The sequence below is a fragment of the Ochlerotatus camptorhynchus genome, unplaced genomic scaffold (genome assembly GCF_037179485.1).
Source record: "Ochlerotatus camptorhynchus isolate MF236.1 unplaced genomic scaffold, CSIRO-AGI_Acam_v1.1 ptg000353l, whole genome shotgun sequence".
Classification (NCBI taxonomy): domain Eukaryota; kingdom Metazoa; phylum Arthropoda; class Insecta; order Diptera; family Culicidae; genus Ochlerotatus; species Ochlerotatus camptorhynchus.
The window spans coordinates 708010-734099 of NW_027040841.1; the positions used below are offsets into that span (position 1 = coordinate 708010).

The following is a 26090-nucleotide window of genomic DNA, read 5'->3' on the forward strand; positions in this document are numbered from 1 at the left end:
GTTTTTGCTTTTGAGATTAAAATTAAGAATGTGCTATGATAAAGCATGGATCATTTCTCGGATCATTTAGCATTTTTATGAGATTACAATGTTTTACAACAGTAACTGCAGTTGTCGCTTCTGAACACTGAAACAAAGATAATAGTTAGGAATACTATTTTGCAGAAAACACTTATTTTCAGTATAACTACGCTTAATACCGTTAAATCTACCATGATTTCAGTATAGTTGACTATAAATATAATCAAATTTACTACCATTCTGTCAAAACTACTATGCTGACTCAAACGGTATAGTAGTTTCGATAGAAAAATTAGTCAAATTAAGGTGTTTCCTTGTGGAGTCCATTTTTCCATCACACCTCACAATTTCATAAGCACACAACTCAAGATCTACGAGGTTTATGCATCTGTAAATTTCAGACATTGCTTGATTCTCCGCAGCAAACAACAAGTAGTAGTTTCAGCTACGTGCATTCACAGAAAGCTTAATATTTTCACATGTGAAATTGCTAAGTGTAACACGAAAAAGGACGCTACGGGGAATCACCTTAAATGAATTTCGTTTCTGCACAAATCTATTGGCGGGAGTATTTAATTTAAACCATCATTATAGTATTTTTGCCGATGGATTTTGTTTCTGTGAATGTTTGGCTCCCGTTTGACAGTTCACACTGGCTCCCAAGTGACAAGCACATTGAGTCCTTATTACAGATTCGAATAGCTTTTTCTCCTTTACTTTACTTAAATCTTTGGTTGTTATTAGTTAGGTAGGTTCCAATTCTACACGTTATAGTTTCATTTTTATACCTGTGATCTTGACATTTTTACCTACGTTATGAGCACCGACGAACCCATATGCCACAGTAATTTACCCATCAGGGATACAGTTCGTTTATGGTATTTGTTTATTAGGGCGTTCCAAAGCCCTTTACTCACAAAGCGAAAGCACGCATCATCGGATAGGGGAAACTTCTACCTACACGATGATGGTGTTGGATTGTGTAAGCGGCCTTCGATTTGGCATGGAACGATTTGTTTACAAATGCTGATGGGCCCTTTTCTATTGTTGATCCAGATATGACGCGATTTGATGAGTAGATGGCGGTAGTGTTTAACGTATTTTAAATATGGCGTCTTGGGCACGAATTTGAACCCGGAAACTTAACACCTAGATACGCTAATATGATGATTTTTGCTAATGCACCTATTTAAAATAGTTCTAATTCACAAAAACTGATGATTTTTTTTATTTCGGTTCCAATTTTAATGCAGATTATGAATATGCATTTACCTGAGTTTATAAAGAACATCAAAAACGCATCGACGCGGAAAATGAACGAAACATTGTAAATAAACCTGAAGGACGTGAAACAGGACCTATTGCTGGGCATAATCGAGTGTAACAAGCGGGGTCTGGTACAGAGTGCCAAATGGCTATCGGAGCTAAACCACGGTTTGTCTGATGTTTCTCTGAAGCATACCGGTAAATCATTCGAAAATCTGCATTCCGGCATTGCCAGCGAGGAGTACGATGACTATGTGCTGGCAAAGAGTTACTTCGACGTCCGGGAGTACGACCGGTCGGCTTACTTTACGCGAAATTGCAGCTCGACGGTTCCACGATTCTTGCACATGTATGCGACGTACATGTCCAAGGAGAAGAAGCATTTGGACAATATGAGCGATCATTCGATTGTGAACTCCAACAGTCATGTGAAGGACTTCTCCGAACTGCTGGCCACGCTCCGGGTGGATCATGGCCAAAAGAAACTGGACGGATATTGTTTGTGGTTGTACGGGGTCATCCTGAAGAAGTTGGACCTGAATCAGATGGCGGTGCAGATCTATGTGGATGCTATCAATGCAGAACCGACGATGTGGGGTTCGTGGTTGGAGCTGGCTCCGCTGGTTACCGATAAAAATATGCTGCAAAACCTAAAACTGCCCAACCACTGGATGAAGCAGATCTTCATCGGATACACCTATATCGAGTTGTTCCTAAATGACGAAGGAATTAAGATTTTCGAACATCTACAAACCACCGGCTTTGGCAAGTGTATTTTCATACCGACGCAGCTGGCGATTGCCTTAGCACAAGAAACAAGGAAACGGGAAAGGAGACGTGAACATCAAGGTACGATGGAGACTCACTCATCACATTGGAACAACCAGATAAGTACACTTGCTTTTTATTTTATTTTACACATATATCCCAATCATTTTATAACTATATAGGGGAATTTACGTATTCTCGTCAATCTAAGCAGCGTCCGAACTTCTATTAGCGATTGCTCAGCGTCACACACATACATGACAGGTTTGTTTGTTGACATTTATCTGCTGCTTGCTGTTCTACCAATTCCAATCGACAGAATTGATCAAAACGGGTTGAACATGTTTTTACAACGCTCCAAACTTCTCAGGTGAGAGTGACTATTGACAAATCCATGTTTCAATCGACCACCGTGACGCTGCAATCGCAGCGGTGATAAGTTCGAAATAATGTGTCAAACTGAATACATTTTTGAAATTTCAACCAAAAAACTATTATTTTCTATTTATTCTAGCGAGTTTCTGTCGAAGTCAAAGCATGATCCGAGCAAAAAAGTAATGCTCTTTATAATGGTAAGAAATGCTGAATTTTAAAGTGTTTTATTTCGAAAATATCTTCCAAATAAACAAACATCATTCAAATCACCCGATTCGTCAACCGACTTAATCTATTGTCACTTGTAATTAATTTCAGTCGGTGTATTAATCAGCAGATTAAATCGTTTTTCGTCTGGTGCTACACCGAGCAATCGGCATATTTAATAGTTTTTCGTCGATTGATTTAGTCGGCCAACTTTGTCTGTTGTTTAATCGGCAGATGATTTCAAACCTTAACATGTTTTCAGTAATTTATAAGTCTTGAAGTAGCTTTTTATTTAAGGACAATGCATTACAAAATAGTTTTATGCATTTTGTACAAGATTCATCCATGCTGACAAGAAATTTTCATGAAATTACATTGAAATTAAATAATTTTGCAAACAATCAATGACATTTTCAAGGGCTGTCACAGACTTATCACCGTCGGTGAGTGCTTATTCTTGCCACCAGGCGCGCATGAGTTTAAGTTGGATTTCTCAATTGTCGGCAGTCTCTTTTTCTTCGGCACCCTTTCCATTTGAACTGCATGTTAACCAGCTGTTCTATTATCGACAACTCGAAATCAGCCGTATTTTGTAGTATGTATATTTCATTTAAAGAACAATATGGTATAACAGGAATTCACAGTCGTAAAAATGTAATCAGATTGAAGCTGAAAAGGTAAGGAATCGGCTTAATGCATCCAGCGAAGAGTTTTGATGGGAAAATACAGTGAAATAAGCGTTTCAATTTCGGTTGCCGAAAACAGTCAATGGGTGCCGAAGCCATAATTTACCCTACGTGCCAGAATAAAAAGTTTTTTTTTTATTCTGGAAGTGAGAATACACTTGTGTATTTTTGCGGGGCTTATTGTATCAGAAAATGACCTCAGAATGTACGTGCAGAAACAGGCATTCTTGAAATGAGTCGTTTGATGTACGATAGAGCTGTCACCTTCCATCTCCAGGGCTAAAAATATTTGCACATTCGACATACAGAAAATGCAGATAAGTTTCTTCCATAAAAACTCTGCCGGTACAGAGGGCGATGGATTATACTCACACACACAGATTATGAATATGCATTTACCTCAATACCCTTAACGAACTCAATTTTTACTGGTTGCACTCGTTGCACTTAATCAAAAGACTTAATCATTTTGAGTTCTTTCGATTATCCGTGTAACACGGCCAATCATACCAACTCAGCGACTGAGATTAATTGACTCAGAGCATTTTCTTTCCATACGAAATTTACTCAGCTGTGGAAAAAACTGTAGTTACTCACAAGCTATGAGTAACTGCAGTTTTTTTTTTTCCAAATCTGAGTAAATTTCGTATGGAAAGAAAATTCTCTGAGTCAACTAATCTCAGTCGCTGAGTTGGTATGATTGGCCTTCCCTATAATAAAAATTGTATGGTTAATTTGCTTAACGACGTGTTCTGAGTATCATCCAAACCATTTGTTGAGTAGTTCGATGATTTGGGTTATCGTTCGTTTATGGTTATTTTTTATTAGGGTTGTATGTTTTTTTCTTTATTGTTAAATTCAAACATTAAAATAAGTTTAAAAAACTCTGGCATCCCTGTATGAGCCGAACACGCGCGTAGTTTGTTTTGTTTATGTTTTGCTCAGTATCATCCATCAATTTAAAATTTGATAACAAATCAAAATAATAATTATTCTGATCAATTTTTGCAACATTCAGTATTATCAAGACTTAAAATGACTTCAAGTGAACACCAGGAAGAAATACCGAAACGCCTACTGAATCAGTTGTTGTACGTGGAAAAAATCGTGATCGGTCGGAAAAACTCCGTGCTTGCTGTGATCACCACCGACCGGCAGTTGTTGGAAGTGAAAGAGCATTCGATTGTTACTGCGATTGATTTGACCAGCCTTGTTGTCGCCGGGAACCGTGAACCACCGGTAGTTTCTAGTATTTTTGGAACACTGTCTCCCCCAACGCCGATCGATGATGCGGCGAAAGAAGATCGGAAGATAAATTTAACTATGTTCCGTTCCAACGATGGAATCGACCGGAAGACATTCTATTTATTGGAGATCGAACGGTCTTTGGTGGTGATTGAAAGGAAAACGTGTCCTTGCGTGAAATTTGTCCACTACCAAACCTTTGAGGGTTTCATCAAGCTTGAGATAACGGAAAGTGACGATCGACCTGGGTTTCCGGTGGTGAAAATTTATGTAGAACAACAAACCGATCCGATCGTAACAGATTTCCAGGCTTACCGATTGGAAGCCAGTGCTGCCAGTGTGAATAGTTTTACCTGTTTCTATGAGGTTTTGAAAACCCTTAAAGAGCGAACCAATCAACGTCGCGCAGAACTGGCCGCGGTTCGAACTGTAAGTGGGGAACTGTTTGAACAGTTGAATAAACGGCTGAAGCAGGTTCCAAGCTTGTTGCGAACGGAGAATCCGGACGAAAAGCAACCCCTGGTGAAGTACGGAGACGTTTGGACCAAAGTGCATAATGAGCTGCTGGTGATTGGAGTACCTGTATTTAACTGCACCTATAAAAGGTAAGATAACTGTCATCTTTTATAGAAACATGGTTGGTTCTACTTTAGTCGATTCATTCTAGTTGAAATGTTTTTATTATTGCCATTTTTGATTTGGAATTCAAATTTATTGATCTCTAATTGATATCATTCTGCTCATCACAATGTTTTCTTATACTTTTCAATATGTTTCTAATCAATGTTGGTTGCCTTTTTCGTTTATTTTAAGTAACCGTCGATACCATTATTGATCTAATTTAACGAATTGATTCTAAATAGATACTTTCAAAAATTCGTTGATTGGTATTGTCAACTAACTGCAACATAAATATGGAATAAAGTATTGCTAAACTTACTATAAGTTTCGTTTTTTTTTCTGTTCATAAGCGATTGGTGTTTTCTAGTCAAATTAAAAAATCATAATTTATAAAGCAGGATAGTTCAAGCTTGAAGCAAAGGAAGTCAAGTTCCATTAAGGAAATTGTTGAGATCTAGGTGAGTAGGTTATGTTCAGATCCATCTAAATTTTGAGCATATGACTGTGCATAACCAAAAACAAATAGATTGTTCAAAGCATGAAATCTACACGCATTCTGCCATTACTGGATGAATCAAAAATCGTTTTCGCAGTGAAAGATAGCTTACTTGACTTTCACTGAAAATCTAGAAAAGCTGTTTGGCTACTACTATGTATTTCCCTTGAATAGTTCTAGTTCAGCAGGAAATGCTCTTTGGGCCAAAAATGGTAATCCTAGGAAGAGAAACTGCTGTAATATTTTTTTATTCTACACTCTATTGGACGTCTAAAATTGATTTCAATTCACGATATAAAAATATGTTCTCGCGTCTCTAGGAATAGTCACTTCGCTTTCAACGACTAATTTGGATGCCTATATGCTTAAAACCCTTAAAACGGTTTGCTATTCGTTGCCCCTCTTGCGCGCGCAATTTCTAGCTTGGTCTGACTCTGGTTGATGATCAGTGTAATTTGACAAAAAGCCCTAGCGTCCCCGTCCGTTGAAGTACTCCTCCGTGCTGTATCCGAACAGTTCAAAGTCGTACTTGTAGTACTCGTAGAGCCCTCGGATCTGGTCGTCGTCCAGCTCTTTGCACAGCTTCAGTACCAAATCGTTCGTGTGGGCTCCCTTGCCGGCATTCCTCCACTGGGGTTTGATCATATGTCCCAGCTGGCCAACCGCTATCAGGTAGTTTTGGTCCTCCTCCAGGGTCTCGAATTTGGCTATCACATCGTAGTGGAAGAAACAGGGCGTACAGAAGTACGTCACCGGTATCCAGTGCATGTCGATCTCGGTGTGCGGATGCCGGACCTCGTCCAGCAGGTAATTGACAAACTCCGGGAATGTGGGATACTTCTGAGTGTTCCATGGCTGAAAATATAGGTTCTTCCATTTATGAAACTTTGATTCTTGGTTGTAACAGTTACCTGGCCCTTTGCTATTTTGCGGTACTTTTGGATGATTCGAACGCCTAGCTTCTGGTGGTGCGAGTTTGGTAGGGCGTATTGAATTTTGTCCTTATAGGCGCTTACCAGTCTTTCAAACGGGTGCCGCACGATCACGAACGAGATCGAACCGTTGATTGCCTCGTGGAGCTGGAATTGGGAAGGACTTTAGATTAGGATGTATACCCTTACATGCATAACTTTTACATAAAAAAAACTCCGTGTTTCTTGGGGGATTCCCTTCTGAAGTCCCCACCCTCAAACTCTGTTTCTTGGGGAATTCTTTTCAGAAATTACAACACACAAAAACAACTTTGAAACTCAGCGTTGCCAGATTGTTTTCAAGCTTATCGGTATTAAAGGTTTAAAAAAATCGGTATTTATCGGTATTTCTTATTTTAATAAATATTATATTTTTGTCATTTTAAAAGGCGGAAATTTAAACTTTTGGGCTAAGAACGGAAAATCTACTTCCATACCAACTCAGCGACTGAGATTAATTGACTCAGAGAATTTTCTTTCCATACGAAATTTACTCAGATTTGGAATAACCTGCAGTTACTCATAGCTTGTGAGTAACTGCAATTTGTTTTTTCCAAATCTGAGTAAATTTTTTATGGAAAGAAAATTCTCTGGGTCAATCTCAGTCGCTGAGTTTTTTTTTAACTAGTTCGTTTATTTACTAGGCTCAGTAGTGTGTGACACTTTGCGAAGCCAAAATCAGTAATGTTTGAATTTACATTTTAAATAGCAGTAGTTCTAGGTTAGTATTGGGTACCAATTACTCGTGGCGGGCTCGAGGTTAATGGGTAACAATTTCGATTGGAAAGAGCTAAGTAGGAAACTGGTTTCTGAAGCCTCCTTCAGATACTACTCTCGGACGGTTGACCAAATCCTGGCTGGGCAGGGGCAAGTAGCACAGGAACAGGAGGATAATAAGACTGGGACACAATGGCTGGAAATTGTTTGGAAAGGAAGGGATGGTCATATCAAACTCTAACATCAGACAAATAAAGGAATTCGTAGATCGCTTGCATGTAGGGAAGATCACGTGTTCCCAATACATCTCTTACTTCACGGAAGAGTTGTCTACCTCGGGCCACTAGGGTATCCAATAGACGTGCTCTGGAGGCGTCATTACCCGGGCAATTCCAAACTGCGTGATCAATGTCATCATAATCGGTTCTGCACTTACATATATTGCTGTCAACGAGGTTTATTCTTTAGAGATGTGCTTCTAGCGAGTAGTGGTTGGACATAAGTCTTAACATCACGCCAATGAATCCCCGACTTACATCCAGACCTTTGAACCACGCTCTCGAAGAAACATTTGGAGTAATGAAATGTAACCACCGCCCAAGAGAATTATTTTTCCAATTGTTTTACCAACTTAGAAGAGAACTCTGACGTACTAATGGGAAAAATACATCATGTGAAATTCTTCTATCATAAACCTTTACGAGAGAGTCTGCCTTCTCATTGCCTGGGATTGAGCAATGTGAGGGGACCAATACAAAGGTAATCATATATGATCTTTCGACCAGCAAACTCATCTGCTTCCCTTACCTTTGAATGGAAATAAGATGATCGAACTGAGACTATCCGAGAAGATGAAGTAATGGTCTATGGACATATCGGAAATCATCCCCAATGCGAAGTTGATTGCTGCTAGCTCAGTAACATAAACGGAACAAGGTTCCTGAAGTTTCCGAAAGGCGGTTGAGTATTCATTGAAGACGCCGAAGCCAGTGGATCCATCAATGCGTGATCCATCAGTGAAAAATCTTCTATTGCCAGTCGCTGAGTTGGTATGATTGGCATCGTAGTAATGTTCTAAATTGTGATTAAAACAATCTGTATAAATCGGTATGAAATTTCCAAAAGCGTTATTCTGAGGAGCTTTATTGGTATATCGGTATCGAGCTTGGAAATCGATATAAATACCGATAAATCGGTATATCTGGCAACGCTGCTGTCACTGGCGAGTCTCCCTTGCGGTTTCAAAGGTGTCAAAGCCTGAACTACACTGAACCAAATCACCCTCCATTTATAGAATGAAACATCATTCAGTTGCATCCATTTTCAATGTTTCTGAAAACCGTATGACAAAAACAGTCGGATGATTTCGGAAACATGTGATGCTCTTTTGATTGGTGAATGAATATTGACATGTTTTTGTATGTATTTCGTTAGCAATAAATATGTTAGATTATAATGAAAAACATTCAGTATGGAAACGAATGGAATATCATTTGAGATAGTCCCATAACTAAAAAAAATGGATATCAACTATAAAATCTTTTATAACCGAAAAAAAAATGACAACACACGTTATGTGAAAACTTGAGTGTAAAGTTGTTGTATATTTTCAAAGGTCTTAAGAGAATTGAAATGCTCAGATGTAAGTATACGTATCATTTTGCTAACCCACATGCATTTAATGTTCAAGAATGTCAGCATTCGGAACGGTCAGCGCTACGTCGTGGTCGACCAATTTTACTAACGAGGCCAGAAGATAAGTTTTCTTCCAGATGCACTAGCACGATGAGGCTATTGAAGTTTTCCTATTATTTTCCAGGCCCCATAGCAACCTACGGATACGTTTCCCAAGAGTCAGAGCAATTGCTCCTGTAATGACATCGTTGACAATTCCTGTCTACGAAGCCAACATCAATCTACTGTATAAAAAACATCGTTGCCCTTCAATTGGCTCTACTTCGCCATCATCATTCGTCTCTCAAGGACCCGCCACCTCAGGTTAAACACAACTTGTAAATAATATAATCATAAATAAATTGTAAAATGAGTTGATGTTGTGCACCTGATTTTCATCCGAAAATCGATCATATAATTTCAATTTAATAATTAGTTTAAAATAATACGATTATCCTATGATTTTATGTTTGATTTATGTCTACTTTGGTTTTCGAAAATCGATCTAAAACATTCATTATATGGATGATTGTCATTTGATTTGTTTATATTCCAACAGATGATAAATCGAATGAAGATTCTCTCAAAATCATCTGATAATAGTTATAGTAGGGCTTGCGTGAGGCAATAACCATTCGATGCCAGGATGATGTTTTGGTTCAGTGTAGTCAAAGGCTGAAAGGAGCAAACCAAATAATCAGCCCTGGGCCGGCGCCGGTGGTGTAGTGGTAAGCAGGGCTCTACATTTTCGAAGCTCTAAACTGAACTCGTGTTTTTTTTTCTCTCATACATACGTGTTCGACGCTTCATTTCTATAACGCCTAGCTAGACTATCAGCTAGAAATGATAGTGAAAAAGAAGCACGCTTAGAAGGAAACGCTGGCTGTGGAACTTCTCGTCGTTGCTTTGCTCATCGCTTTCAATGTAACTAACGTCGATTTTCTAGTTAAACGAACCTCATTATGGCTTTCAATCCCCTTTCACGAACACTCTATCACCGATCTTTCAATTTGTTTTAAATGTGTTATGTCCCGTTTTTGATCATTTTTTTTTAGATAAATATATGGATGGAAGATAAATTAAAAATATTACGTGTAATCTTCACGTGTTTTCACGTGTGAAATGCTTTAAATGTGTTATTTCATTTTCCGTCATATAACGGGTGGCTACTAAAATTTTGGAATTTCTTTCTCAAGCTGTCAAAAAAAGACAAACATACTTGAAGAAGATCTGATTTATTGAAATTAAAGATACATTGTCCATTGTTGAAAAAAAAAGTAGTGAACATTTGAAAACGGTCCGTAATCGGATGTTCGGCGAAGCTTCCGTTTGATGTCGGAACAGAAGCGTTGTACGGCCTTCATGTCAACTTTGCGAATGCATCTCTTGATTCTACCAATCAACTGTTTGCAATTCGTGGCTCTCCAGTTATTTTTGTACACCAAGGAGCTCAAAACCCCGAAGAAATCTTCGATTGGGTGACACTGAGGCAGATTTGTCGGGTTGTGGTTTTTGGGTACAAATGGGATCGAATGGGTATTCAGGAACGATTGTGTTTTTTGGCGTAATGCGATGACGCTTTATCCGGCCAAAACACGTATTGTCCATCAGCATGATGTTTTTGTAGAAACGGGATCAAAATTTTCTTCAAACATTCGTTCTGGTACACATATTGATTGATTGCCAAACCAGAGGGCTTGAACCATGGCACGAGAAAGAGAACGAAGTCCTTTTGCGTCCATAATTTTGGCTGGTCTTCCACTACCTTGCTTGCGAGCAGTTGTTGGGGATCTTAGGATATGGTAAACAGTCGAAGCCGCAACATTTTCGCTTTTAAAATGTTGTACCATATACTTTTTGCCGAGATTTCTGTGCAGTTCGTAGAACTGTATAACGCGCTCGCGAAATACTTCTTGTTTCGACGGCATTTTGAGCAAAACTGAGCAAGCATAAACAAAACAGAAAATACTAGCAGAAAGAGGAGAGAGAGAGCTAACACATACACACTCTTATTTCTCTCTGAGCTCGTTTGTTGTTGAGCATAGAGACCTCGAAAAAATTCCAAAATTTTAGTTACCACCCGTTACGTCATGAAACCTCTGTTGATGTGTTTCATGAAAGAGAAAACTATCAAAGTCGAGCGCTCTTTCGCTCATCCGTTTCACCGAAGCTTGAAAGGAAGACCAATGGAGCGACGGGAGAAAGAGAGACAAGCGATTGAACATTTGTTTGTGCACGCTGACTGAGGTTCTAGAATGCTGCGAAGCTGTTCGACTTTAACAGAAAAAGAAAGCCAGCAGTCTCTTCGTCGCATCGATTTGGTCGATTAAAGCTGATATTGTGACGCCCTGGTGGTAAGCGTGACTGCTTTCTCATCATAATGAGTCTGGGTTCAATCCCATCCGAGGTCGGTGGGATTTTTCTGAAGCATAAAAATCACTGGTCACGTCTTCCTTCGGAAGGGAAGTAAAGCCGTTGGTTGGTCTCAGCCCATGTGTGTTTGCATACATTCGAATCTGATTTATCTGCATTTTAAGTGAAGCTCTTCCATTTCAGTGCTGAGAATCGTTTTGTACTTCAAAAGTTTTGCACAGTTGAGCCAAACTCCATGATTTCACTGAACATTCACTTGGGTCCGTGCTCGGTCAATGAAAACACAGAGTGTGACTCTCCGTTGGGAAAATTGAAGTTTGATCGGAAGAATAATAGCATTAATCTATCTTTTTAAGATGGATTTACTGAAACTTCAATTGGATTCAACGTTAGCTTTCTACCTTAGAAGGCAATGAACCAGTGGCGTCGCGTCCACATGTGCAACCTGTGCACGACATAGGTGTAAATAATTTTCAAAAAATGTGTTTAGATTTTTATAGATATTATGGCAACATTATAGCTGTACTTCTTTACTCCAGACCACAAGTGACCATGAATAAACTGTTTTATAGTGTGGCTCAATTAAATTTTCGACCTTGGTTTGCTTCAAAAAGGATTAAATTCAGTTCGGATGGTCTGCCTAATCCCTAATGCATTGATTTCTAAGCATTTGTGGCAAGTTTGTGAATGGTCAAATGCCTAATGTAAGCCAAGCAGACCTTCTATCACCTCTTGAAACATACCACAAATTTTCCACAATACATGGCGGTTTGCACCACTAGTTGTAATTGAAACTTTCAGCAGTCACGCGTCAAACGGGAGCAACACGGAAACAGCAGTCTGGTACGCTTTGGACGTGTATCATACTTGCAGACCGGTGTGAATGTGTGAGTTTAAATTAGAAGAACATTTGTGATGTATGGGTGCCTAAAGTGTGCATTTCTTGCTGTGCACTTGGATATCTGATTGCAGGCAAAGAGAGTAATGGAGAAAGAGAGCGCAAAAGCTCGCTCTCACCCTCTTGTCAGTTGTAAATCTCTCAATCAAATCTCTCTGATGGTTGCGCCGGTGTGCCTGTCCACACTTTGGTCCATTCTGATAGTGTTGTTCTGATGAAGTTGATTAATTCAAGTTTGCTACCCCGGGGACTTCATGAATTTTCTCTAGATTATGAAATTGTTTTGTATCAAAAAATGTTTTCGGAAGTGTTTGACGGATATTCTTAATTACGCTTCAGTCGAAAGAGAACTCTTCGACTTCCTTGTGATAAAAATGAGAATTAGTTTAGTTTTGCAATTCCTCCTACTTCGGTTAACGCAAAAAGGGCCATACAAGTTTTGTTTACCCAAGATGATAGGCCCTTCAAATGTTACGTTAGGTAGTGATTAATATAGTAATAGAGAATATGTCCTTCGAATTCATGGAGCATTGAAAAAAAAAAAACTAATATGTGGTGGAAAACTATAACGAACAAAGTTTGGTGCACAGGTAAACAAATGAGGCACGCGACGCCTCTGCAATGAACTATGTTCCAAACAGCGGTCCATCCCTGTCAGTGACAACAACACCTATTTCATCGCATCAACAACAGGGTTGTTTATAGATTTTTGCACGGCAAGTTATTGCCGAGCTTTGCAATTTGAAACATGTTTCATGACCAATCGTCACTTTATTAGAAAGACACCATCTTAATCCAGAGAGGTTGTACAGACTGAGCACTTAATACTAGACAATGGACAACACATAACAACACCCAGTAGACCAGTAGGAAAATATTCCTTTTACGAAATGTTCCACCGACTGGAGCGGGAATCGAACCCTCACTTCGTGGAACCTACGCATGAATGAAGGGTGATGCCGTTAATCGCATTATCGCGAAGCCCGGAGATCTCTGTAAAATTTGTTTGCCGGGAGCGCGACTGTGCAGATCTCGTCAAAAAATCAACAAACAAAATTAAGCGTATAAAGAATCAGAGAAGGATTAGGAATTACCATTTAATACCACTACCTTAATTGCTTATCTTTGACAAATACGCGTATTTATTTTACAATGTGTAGACTTCTTCAGTGTACCAATGCTCAACTGAAGAAACCATCGAGCAGTTCCACGTCAAACGACGAATCGATCTGACAATTTATATTAAACTTTGCATAACTGTTTGGCATGATCAATCATTCAAATTTGAGATGAAATTCGGCCATTTTGACTAAGATTGGCGTTTGTATTTTATAACTTAAAAGCGTCATATGCAATTGAAATAATGTCTCAGATTAAGTGGTAGGAAAAAATATTTCTTTACGTGGTAAAACATTTCAAGTAATTTTGGTTGATTTGTTACCCAAAATTACTTGAAATGTTTTCCCATGTATATTTTTCCACGTAAATAAATATTGGTTTAAACTTAAATAACAAAAATTCACTCTTTTCAGTATTTTTCAATATTTTTTGAATATTTTTCAATATTTTTAAATATTTTTCAATAAAATGCTGTCTTCAGTGAAGTTTTCAAGATGGACACTTTTAAATTAACATGAGATGAACTAGCTTATGACTAAAAATCTAATTAATAGAGAAAAGAAGTTTTTTGATTTTTTCTTTATATAAGAGGTTTTCAGTCTAAAGGCTGGTTCGCCTCTTGAAGAAAAGAAGTTGTATCCAAGACACGACCGTAGATTTGACGTAGAATTACGTGCTCGGTATCAATATTCGGCGACTGTGTTAGGGAAACCAATCGCTAACACATGCGATGCTGGCAATCGCTGATAATTTTGACCACCATTGCAACAGTTGAACATTTGTGTAATTTTCAATAGTGACCTACAGAAAATTGATAAAGTGTTAAAAATTTCCAATCGATTTGTTTGTTTAGAATTAAAATCCATCCGCTATTGACAGAGTTATAAGTGGTCAAAACCTGAAAAGTTTTCGTAACGCGATCGATTTTGGTTTTTTGAAATTACACCCCCAATATGTGACCGAGAGACGTAATCCTACGTCAAAACAACATAAAAATTAACAAAAATCCTTAAACCTTTTTTTTCGAAATTTTGCACCGGAATCTATTTTTAGACTTTCATACAAATAGGAAAAGATCATGTCTGAAATTCATTTTATTTTTTGTTATTTGCCACATCGCAACTTAACGAATATTAATATTAAACCTAGGTACATTTTCACTTCCGAATTTGGGCGTACATTGCTTTTGTAAACAAAAACGTCAATGGCAGATTTCTTGCGAATAAAAGCTCAATCTCGCGAACAAACTATACCAAATGATAGAGGAATTATTCCTCTACATGATTGTGTTGTTAGTTTCCTAGACTGAGCTTTTATTCGCGAAAAAATCGGCGATTGAAATGTTTGTTTACAAAAGCAATTACGCCCAAATCTCAAATCATACCAGACTTAAGAGCCAGAGCCTGTACATTGTAGGCGAAATACGCGTATCTGTCAATGATAAGCAATTAAGGTAGTGGAATTAAATGCAAATTACTAATCCTTCTCCCTTTCTTTGTACAGGTATTTCACTCTAGACGCCCACATTCATCAGGACAATTAATTAAGTGTGTAGTCTCGACATTAAAGTAAAAACCCTTCTTTAAAATTGTGAAGGTTTTGAGAATGCCGACTCCACTGATTTTTTTTTCACTTCCATCGTCGATTTCTCGCAAACAACGACTCAATCGTATAAATCAACATTACCAATAGATGATCCGATGGTGGTATTACAGATCAGAAAAAGTTGGACTGATCTCACATCTCACGGCAATGTATAATTATGTACTCACCGCATCCACCGACGGCCGGGGATATTTTTGGCGTGCTAGCTGCAGTGGCACATCTTTGGTCTTCTTCAGGAACTCGGGCGAGTAACCGGCCAACAGGTTGAAGTTATACATCCATGAGGTGGACGCCGCCTTGAACACGTTACACCACACCAGGTGATACTCGCGATTGATGAGATATTCCCACGCTTTCGGTTTGTAGTTTTGCTCTGGAAAGGGAAAATAGAAAGAGGACGTTAAATTTTGACGGGACGTGCAAGACAATAAAGGCTTCCACTCACTCGGTTCATTTAATCTATACTCGGTGCACTTGTCGTTCAAACGTGCCACGCGTTCGTCCATTCGGTGCTTCATGTAGTCCATGTCTATCAGATACTGGTTGCTAGTGCTATTCTTAACGGCTTGAACCTGCTGCTCTGGTGTGTGCTGCTGGTGGTGCTTCCGGTACTCCTGTGGATGGTGAACCATCGCCGGCGGAGGATGGTGTACCGCGTGGAACTGGAGCTGATGTCGGGAGCCATTAGTGTACTGCAAGGTAAAAGATACAAGGAACGAAAGATTACTCCACTAGTTTGCCGAGCGGATGGGCACATGCAATGCGATGCATGCATGCATGGATGCATACTGCATGGTGGGACATCATTCGAATTCGCGGACGTGGTTGGATGGAATTAAATTGGATATTCTCAAACGAACAAAGTGTTGCAGTGTCGTGTGGGTGAAAGGAAATTGAGCAGGTCCTGTCAAGGGAGGTGGCTGACTTTGCTTGGCGGAAGTGCCATCCCATGTGGGCACGGTCCATTGATGGTAATCTAGTTTCTATTCATTAGTCTACAGTAGTTTGTTTCATGTGACAGGTTAAGCGAATATGCAATCAACTTTTTTCCTCTTGGGTGGTCTGTATAATTTGCTTGAGTTGAGTACAATAGTAAGGGAAATGTATCGTGCCAAGCTATTGAAAGGATTTCATTTTTGTTTCCAATTAAATTTTCCACTTGAAGGATATTGTATGCAGACAAGCCGACTTGCCAGGTCTAAAGTTCTATCAACAGAGACGAGCTACATTAAACATTGTGCACAGATCGTGAAGACAGAGAGGACGATGTTTGTAGTATGTTAGATGGATACGCAAACATTAGCTCGTATCACATGCGTGCTCCATTTTCCACGAAACGAAAAGCCAAATTGCCTCATTCCTCCCTTCCTTCTCGCTCGTATCACATCATCCACTCTTGCGTTGTAAGAGACAAAGATTGCTACGCACCAGCTAGGAACCGGAAAAGGCTTCATTGCTATTGACACTTTCTTGAGTTAGATATATTGGATCGGGGTGGCGATGATGACGGGCGACGGGTGTTTCTTTATTAGTATACATATTATATCAACAGAAACAAATGGGACTTGGTAAGCGGAAAAACAGTCTGATGTTTGGGCAATATTAAGTGTCGAATTTCATCGATGTCGATAATTTGAGCAGGCACGAATTTACGACTTGTTGATGTTTCGGGTGAGGAAATGGTCGTATCGGTTACAACGATATGGTGTATCAATGGGTTTTCGTCGAACAGTTGTTGGTTGAAATTATGTACATCTTACGCAGAGGCGAACCAGCCATCGGTTGAAAGCTAACTAACTAACTAACTATACATATTATGTCGTTTTAGGCACCATTATGTTTCCCTTGATTATGAAATATAACTACGTTTCATTATAAAGTAGGCCATGTACATTGGCAGGCTCTATTCTCGGTTCGTTCGAGGACCTGGTTTAAAATTATCTGGTTCACTTTTAAAGTATGAAAACAGGTTGCAAAAGATATCGCTGATTTAGGCTATAGAAATTTGCAGGTCAGTTTCCTGGTAGATGAACAAACCTATGACATCATGTCTATATGAACATTATTGAATTTAACACTTTTTACATTCAAATAAAATTACACATGTTGGTTTTCAATGTGTCTATTTTTTATTTAGAATATGCGATAAAATATGTTCCTCTTTTAAAATTTTGCTGATTAAATAATTAAATAAATTTCGGCTCTCATGAAGAATCATAAGGACTCATCACGCCCCTTCCGGAACTAAGGCCAATTGAAGAATACTGGTCAATTGTGAAGCACATACTGAAGAAAAAGGGTGGAACTGCAATTGACCTGAAGGATTTCAAGCGGAAATGGAATTTGGCAGGCAAACAAGTGGGAACAGGGCTCGTGCAAAACATGATGGGCAGTGTACGAAGAAAAGATCGAGCAATGGCACGAGCAAAGTTCGAGGAAAACTGAAACAATGGTCTTACAATAAGCACATTACATACTAACGTATAGCTGTTACATTGAACGCATTTTTAAACCCCAGCAAGATTTTCGTGTCCGGATTCATAATTCATGAATCATATATATATTTAATAATGTTTTTTAGAGTTGAGAGGAAATGATATACTAATATCAACATAAAGCTTTAGTGCGATAATTTATCAGTTAGAGAAAGCTCTGAACAGTATAGATTGATAGTTTCGCTAAAGTACGGCAGTGTGAAAATTGAGCCAAGGGCCATTAATGCGACAGTACTCCTTTGCCTAGCTCATACATTGATGGATGATGGGATTTGGGCTAGGTAAAGGAGTGCGCGTTTGATTAGTATTGTCGAATCAATGGCCCTTCGCTCAATTTCAACTTCTGTTCAATTTTCACACTGCCGTACTCTAGGGGAACTATCAATTTATCCTCTTCAGAACTTTCTCTAGCTAATAAATTATTGCATTTAAGCTTCATGTTGTTATTAGTAGAACATTTCCTCCCAACTCTGAAAATCGTAAATACTTTGATTGAATTTGTTTAGGTAAATGATACGGATATTATTTCAGTAATAAAAAAATATCTGTAAAACATTTCCTTGTTATTTTTCACAGTTGCAAAAAACATCAACGAAAATGAAAATTTTCACAATTTTTTTTTCGTGTGTGAAGATTTCTTTTTTTTTCACTGGTGAAAATTTCAGAGTAAAATCCAATTCATTTTTAAATTAATTTCCATTTAATTCCACTACCTTATTTGTTTATCCTTGACAGATACGTCGTCGTCTACAGTTTGTAAACTTCTTCGGTGTTTTGTACTAATACTCGACTAGTCTTGTACTACACTGCAAAAAGTTTTCATGTAGTTTCCATTGCGAACGCAGATGATATTTTTCCAATAGCAAAATTAATGATTTTTATCTGAAATTCACATAATATTCATATGATCACATGAATTCTATGTGATAAATCACATAAGGTTCATGTGATTTGCTGGTGCGAATCCCAATTATGAGATCACATGAAAGTTATGTGAAATTCTAATGGATATTTTCCATTGGAAATGTGATTTATTTTTTGAGTGTAGTCTAGTATTAGTACAAGACACTGAAGAAGTCTGCATATTGTAGACGAAATACGCGTATCTGTCAAGGATAAGCGAATAAGGTAGTGGAATTAAATGGAAATTACTATCATCAGGATGCATTAAAGTAAATTGCACCTTAACTACTATCACTGTCGCTTTGACTATTCCCTATATTGAATAACTTTCCGCACTATTCGGCATTTTAAAGCAGGATTCATTTGACACCTGTGGTCAGGGATGGAAAATCATTTACATTCATTTCGTACATTCATTTACATTCATTTGCCTCTAACTTTTTTCATCAACAGAATTTCGTAAAATAGTGTTTGAAGCTTTTATTGGTTTTGATATTAACTACATATTTTGTACACAACTCAAATCGGTATCTCTTATGCATGATGAATCAGTGTGATAAGAACCCACCATTGTTTTTCAGTGAATGTAAATTGCATTCACTGAAAAACAATAACATGTTCTGCCAGCTCTAGTTCGTCATGCATAAGAGATTCAGATTTTAATTATTTACAAGAGTTGTAGTTAATATCAAAAGCTACAAAAGCGTCATACATTATTTTACGGTATTCTGTTGATGGAAAAAGTTACAGGCAATTGAATGTAAATGAATGCACGAAATGAATGTAAATGATTTTCCATCCCTGCCTGAGGTTATTATTCTGTGATGTCAACACTATATATCTACCCTGGTGCAGTATGGACAGTGATTTTTCATTGGAGACCTGGCTCTATGACACCCTTCTGTGTTTAAAATCGAAAACGAAAACAAATTTCAGCTTAGATGTTCCAGTAATGGTTATGCCATAGAGATAACTCTAAGACCAGAAGGTCCCGAAGAAACGTGCTCAACTTTTTGGCTCAGCTCTGGTACTCTCTTTAGAGGTGGACAAAACAGCTCATCTGGCTGAGTGGATAAAACCCATCTAGCCCACTAAAGAGAGTCGATTCTTTTGAACAGCTCTTCAGCTCACATTGAAATTATAGAAATTATGACACAACTTCAAAATCGGAAAATTAATTATGTAGTGCTTAAAACTGAATAAAATCGTAAAAGTAGTCTGAACCAATAAATCGGTACCTTACAACATGCACGGCGAATGAGAACGACCCAAATTTGAGTTTAGTTCAATCATAATCGCCAAAAGTGCAGGAACTCAGCGATGAGTAAAATTTGTCTCCGTTTTCCCAGGTTTTCCAGGATTTTCCAGGATTTCCGAATTTGAGAAAAGTAAAGATTAGATTCACTCAGTCTATTGGTACTACTCCGAGACTGAATAAAATTTTCGTCAATTCCCTCATTTTCCGGCAGATTTTTTAGGTTTTCCACAGGAAACCATGAGACAAATTTACTCATCGCTGAGTTCCTGCACTTTTGGCGATTATGAGTGTGGCTTTACTTTTCAATGGAAAATGCTATTAACGCAACAACTGATCAACCATCGCGTAAACGAAAAAGTTGGAAGGTGGTGTACAAGACACGACCGCATTGTTGACGTAGGACTACGACATTTTTGTTCGATTTTCTAGTTTGTTGTTTAGGATATTATTTTGGAATTAAGTGAATTTCATAACTCAACTCTTTTGTAGAAATTGTGGTAGCCCTGAACTGTGATGGTTTCTTTATGGCAAGCTTTGCTATAATCACTAGACCTCGTGTTTGTTCGCGTTTATACATATCACTTGCACAGGAAATCACTTTGGCACGGCATTTGTTTGTTTTGCATTTGCTAATAGCAAAATACAGAATTTTTCGGGAACATTCACGCCAAACAACTCACCAACACATTTTTTGTTACATGCCTCATGCATGTAACAAATGAAATTTGGATTGCCTTTCGTTTTTAACACGCCGGTAAAGTAAACAGACTCCTCCCATCATGAGTAGTTTGCTATCAATTAGATCCAAGATCTTTGTCTCCCTTGCCACGACCAGTCATTGTTGCTTGATGTTTGTCGTTGAACGGGTGAATCGAAACTAAGCCAAAAGCGTAGTTAGCAACTTGTTATACAGACAACCAGCTCTGCCGGTACAATATTTTCTCGCTTCCCATTGGCTACATACAGTCATAATTATGCAGCTTTGTCGATATTGGGAAATTCTGCGTGATAACATCCAGGGCCTGCCATCCGTCTTCTGACTCGACGTGATGGTGTCAAGCGTATCTCCGGTCTGATCTACAAGGAAACCCGAGGTGTGCTGAAGGTGTTCCTAGAAATTATGATCCGTGATGCCGTCAACTGTACTGATCACGCCAAGCGCAAAACCGTCACGGCCATGGATGTCGTCGGGGAAGCAGCATATGCATGTACGTAATTGGTGGGTTTGTTAGTTATTTCGAAGCTTTTGGACAGTGCTTGAAATTTACCACTTTTTCAATAGTTTCAATTTGACAATCAACAGTCAAAAGCATTGTTATCGATGCGTAGAAATGTTTCTGATCCATTGATGATATTTTTTTTAAATTGGTCTAGGGGCAGCTAAGTTGTTAACGTTCAAAATCTTTCATAATTTCATTTGTCGGTTTTCATAAAGTGTACCCCCATCTTCCCGAAAGACGTAGTCCTACGTCAAAAGCGCGCAAAATGTGCCAACAACATAACAGTAAAACAAAAAATGTATGCGGGAGAGCTACGCTTATGTCACACGCGATGATATGATTGACATCGTGACACACGATGTTACGCCTCAAGCTATGCAATCCAGTCTACATTCAGATTTTATTTCTGGTGTTAATTCTCCAGCAGAATCTCTCTCACTGTTCTCGGCATCAGCTCCAGACCATCAGCTCAAACCCGGATCCGAAGCTGAATCGTGAAGAATCGACAGAGAAAAAAAAAAGATCCGAAAAGCTAGACGGGTCCGAGACTTGTCATACTAAACAGCTCCCAGTGAATCATTCGAGTCGATGATTCGGATCCGGAGATGAGCTGAAAAGCGGGAGAGCTGCATTTCGCTTTTCGGTTATTTGCTTTTGTGCGGATCTTCGGCTCCCCCAGAGAATGACGGGAGGAGAGGTGAGAGCACATATGCTGAAGGAATAAGATCAGCAATTGATGAATTTATGTGACGGTCGACCAGCAGATGGAAATGATGTGAAAATGATAATGACGTTTTGCTAACTGTCAAATCGTATGGAATATTTTTGAGTACATCATCACTTTTGTGGTTTTGGATTTCAAACCTAGGTGTCGCATGCACTGGTGCAGTTTCGCGTAAATTCATCAATAAGAGCCGGGTACACAAATAAATTGGATAATACCAGTAGAAAATTAACATCGTGTAGCACATGTACATAATTTCTCTCTCCCAAACAGCCGTTTGGAAGTTTAATTTTACCGTTGGTGCTGTCAATCAGTAGGCACATGTTGTATTACGCGCGCGTCTTGGTTTACGCGGTGTGACTTTGCAATGCGTAAGTGGAGTAATGAGTTCTTTTTTGAAAAGTTCCGCTATAAGTGATGGATTGAATCGTTTGACTTGTGATATCAGTGAGCTGATGAGCTGCGGTTCCAAAAAAATGAACCGCTGGTCATCAGCTCACTTTAGAGCATCGGTTCTATAGAGCAGCTCGGGAGCGGATCGCCCATCTCTATCTTCCTTCGGTCCCAAGCTGATCGATGCACCTCAGAACATAGGAAAATCCACGAGCCCCGCATTTTATCTGTCAAACTTTCATAGCGAATCAAAACAAACAAAGTGTAGTACTAGTATTTCGACTGGAATGGTGTACGTTAATCGATTCGCTAAGGAACAATAGGCTAGTCCAGTTATGAGCCAATTTAAAATCGTTAGTTTCCACTGGTTGGTTATACGTTCCATGGGCCATAATTAGAAAACACTATAATGCAAAACTTAGAGCCATAACTGGAGAACACACCTAATGATGACCAGTGCTGTTAATTTCCATATCATTGGATTGAAGATAAACCAAAATTCAATCAATTCTGCGAAAACGAATTTTCTCATGCCCATCATTTGAAAGGCCGCTTTCTCGAATGAACCTCATCGTCACTGTCAAATGAGTCACACACTATCAATTGATATACGGCAGTGGAGTATAGAAGAAACCTCGTAAAATTATCCCGAACAGGCGTGTTGACCCGATGTCGGATCAATGCAAGTCAAATTTAAGGTAAATGTCCATCGAATGTCGGGTCAATTATGGGTTTAGGTCGGATCAACATCGGGTTGGAGTCTGTTAAAAGTCAGGTTGGTGTCGGGTAGGCTTTGCTTTTTCGCCGGAATGTCGACCAGAGCTTCATTTGTGTGTAAATTACATTCAATTGAATGATATCAAGCGTTTCTCAAATGAGAATGATTAAGCGGCGTAGGTGGTGTAGTGGTAAGCGTGATTGCCTCCAATGGGTCTGGGTGCAATCCCAGTCGGCGCCGCCGAGATTTTCTGATGCATAACATCTCTGATCACAGGGAGCAGGGTTGCAAATACTCATTTCAGCTAAAACAATGTTTTTTTTAATTTAGCAATAATTAGATGCCATGATCAGAAAATCGCTGATTGTGACTCATAGAAAGCAAAATTTACAGGTTTTATGTTTCAAACACATACTATGTAACCTCTTCTTGTAAGTTACAAGTAAAACATGCCATCATACCATCTTTTGGTTTTATTATCCTGAAAAACATTATTTTAGCTGAAATGAGTATTTGCAACCTTGACAGGGAAGTAAAGCCGTTGGTTCCCGGTCTATGAGTTGATGGGTCGATAGGTAGGGTCCAGGTGTGGGAACTGCCTCCTAGGCGTCGGTTGCATTGGTACTCAGTACGGAACACAAGATCGACGGAAAACAAATCAAATTACATTGTCAAATGATAGCGAGTAGCTTATTTATTTTTTATTTTCATCAATATGTTCAATTGATTTCCACATTGTACAGCACTTATCATGACAGAAGAATTAGATAAATTGATTAGCAAAAAAGTTCTAGAAGGACGTGAAAACAGGTGTCTGTAAAATTCCTTTGAAATGCACTCATTTCTGTTGAAGATTTTCCACTCTGGTCTCAGACACATCCCCCAACTTATTATTCGCGTATCTGATAAGGATAAGCAAATAAGGTAGTGGAATTAAATGGAAATTACTAATCCTTCTCTTCTCTTTCTCTCTCTCTATCTTTATACAGGTATTCCACTAAGACGCCCACATTCATCAGGATTTATTATTCCTGTAACCATAGTCTCTCAAATACCTTACGCTCAAGGATTACGTCTTTCGGCAACATATTGAGGGTGCAATTTTATAAAACCAAAATCGACCGCGTTACGAAAAGTGGTCAGGTTTTGACCACTTATAACCTCGTCACAAACCACTTATAACTCTGTCAATAGCGGATGGAATTTAATTCTAAACAAGCCAATCGATAGGAAATGTTTCGACACTAAGAAATTTTCAAAGATTGTTTTTTTGCACACATGATTTTTTGCAATGTTGGTCAACAAATGATATCTATGTGCCAGACACATACTTAATATTTGTACACATAAAAGCCATGTGTGAACGTACATACTATCCATTTGACACAGACATTTCATGTGTACTTCTAAGTGGATTCTGCTTATGTGTGGTCATATGAAAAATATGTGGAATTTCACATGGAAATTCGTCAATAAAAATGTGTGAAATTTTTTGAGTGCACCTATCTGCTAATTTTCAATAGGTCACTATTGACAATTACACAAATGTCCAACTGTTGAAATGGCGATCAAAATTATCACCAATTGCTTGCAAAAAGAGGTTTCCCTAACACAGTATCCGAATATTGATACCGAGCACTTAATCCTACGTGAAAACTACGATCGTGTCTTGGGTACATTTCTTGCTACTAAAATGCTACTACTTATATCCGATTTTTACGCTGCGCAAGTAATTCTTTGCGGTTCCTCCTATAAATTTACACGTCTTTCGTGTAAACCTTCTGGACGTGTTCAGTGTACCTGTCAGGAAGCAGACAAATTAGTCTGCCATTTTTCTTCGACGTTTTGGTTGATTTCTAGTTTCATGATCAATCAATCTTCGTTATTTCCATTCTAAAATCTAGTAAAAGAATGGTAATAGTAATAGTTGGTTGTCAATACGTGATAATTCGTTGTTTGTTCTTTTTTTTCGTTTTCCACGGTAACAAAAACGGATTGACGTTTCTAGCTTGAATAAAGGGCCCAATTGTGTAGCAGTGACCAGTAGTGACGCTTGACTTGACTTACATAATAGTAGTAAAAAGATTTTCTACAAAAAATGTTATAGTTACTGAATAGTGAACATTAATTGTGGAATGATTCTTATATGATTTTTTTTTCTCTGTTCGGGACATAACACCACTGCGACCAGTAATTTGATATATTGTAGTATATCCCGTGTCCTTAGTTTAGTGCATGTCGTATTACTCCATCACTATTGAGAAATGATGAAGTATTCGGTTTTGATACAGTTGTCATTCTTGCCTTCATCGCACGGAATCGATTCTAACTGAAAGGTTTCGCTATTTATACCCTTCGGAGTGTCGAAACACCCTCCAAAGGCGCGCCCCTTTGTCAGTCAAATTTGGATTCCTTAACAACAAAAACAAGCTATGAAACCGATAATGATCATGCATCAGAACCCTAGTCTTAACCACTTCAAACTAGGGAACAACGAATAGAAGATTAGGAATCACATACATAGGTGAAGACTAACTAACTCATTTTTTCCTTGTTTCAAGATCATCCTCGGTCCAGGCAACCCGAGGACTTATCACTATCAACAAGGCATACAAAGTAACAAGGACTAAGATGTGTTCCTTTGATTACTGAAAAAAAACCTGTTCCCCTAGTTTGAAGTAGTCAGGACTAGGAATCGGTGGTAGATCTTACATCCCGTAACGTACCACGAAAAGGTGATCTACCCACGTTACGGGGCACTTATGATTAAACTTACTACTAGTTCTAAATATAAGATCTCCTAATTCTGAGTGACATTGGCTTGGATTAATTCCAAAGTCAGCCAAGATGATCTTTAAAAACAGGTCTGGTAATAAAATTTAATCCTAACTAAAGCAGACCATCATGAGTACTCAAGTAAGAAAAAAAGTCAACCAAAATTCACAATTTAAAGTTATAGGAGTAAAATTACACGATCGTTGAAAATTACGCGATGATGGTTTGTAACTTTATATGACTCGAAAAAAGTGGCATGTACATTTCTGAACACGTGTAAAATTATGCTAAGGGTGCGTTGATTTTATGTGCGTAGATTTAGCGTAAATTTACATGTTTTTTTTTTCGAACTGTGGGGATATAGGGCAATGTACAACTGACCGTTTGGATTGCCCTAGACTGAGAAAGCTATAAACAAATAAATCTCCCCACATGCCAGTCGAACAACCTAATAAACCTTGTTGTAGTATATCATAAAGATATGCCACAATTGTGATAAGAATGCAACATTGTGTTCAAAGTATGCTTAGTTGAAGACAGGCGAAACTTCCAACTAAAACTT

At 38.5% G+C, this 26090-nt stretch overlaps 3 protein-coding genes across 4 annotated transcripts in view; 2 read left to right on the forward strand and 1 right to left on the reverse strand.

The window, feature by feature from the left end:
- The first annotated feature begins 985 nt into the window (after positions 1-985).
- On the forward strand, positions 986-3446 carry LOC135709179 (cell division cycle protein 23 homolog). Its single transcript, XM_065231401.1, has 3 exons — positions 986-1003; positions 1377-2136; positions 3403-3446. The coding sequence occupies exons 1-3, from the start codon at positions 986-988 to the stop codon at positions 3444-3446; spliced, it is 822 nt and encodes a 273-aa protein (XP_065087473.1).
- An 817-nt stretch (positions 3447-4263) lies between these two features.
- The window catches only part of LOC135709168 (uncharacterized), a 92690-nt gene continuing 70863 nt past the window's right edge, over positions 4264-26090 (forward strand). Inside the window, exon 1 of one of the 2 annotated variants that reach the window (XM_065231392.1) lies at positions 4264-5173. In XM_065231392.1, coding sequence (XP_065087464.1) covers positions 4359-5173 — 815 coding nt within the window. In that variant the 5' untranslated portion in view covers positions 4264-4358. The remainder of the gene's footprint in view (positions 5174-26090) is intronic. The other variant, XM_065231391.1, reaches the window with a different exon arrangement.
- LOC135709170 (carbohydrate sulfotransferase 11) overlaps positions 5666-26090 on the reverse strand; it is a 44057-nt gene continuing 23632 nt past the window's right edge. Inside the window, exons 2-5 of the mRNA XM_065231395.1 lie at positions 15488-15734; positions 15210-15415; positions 6597-6764; positions 5666-6540 (exon numbers count right to left, since the gene is read on the reverse strand). Coding sequence (XP_065087467.1) covers positions 6154-6540; positions 6597-6764; positions 15210-15415; positions 15488-15734 — 1008 coding nt within the window. The 3' untranslated portion in view covers positions 5666-6153. The remainder of the gene's footprint in view (positions 6541-6596; positions 6765-15209; positions 15416-15487; positions 15735-26090) is intronic.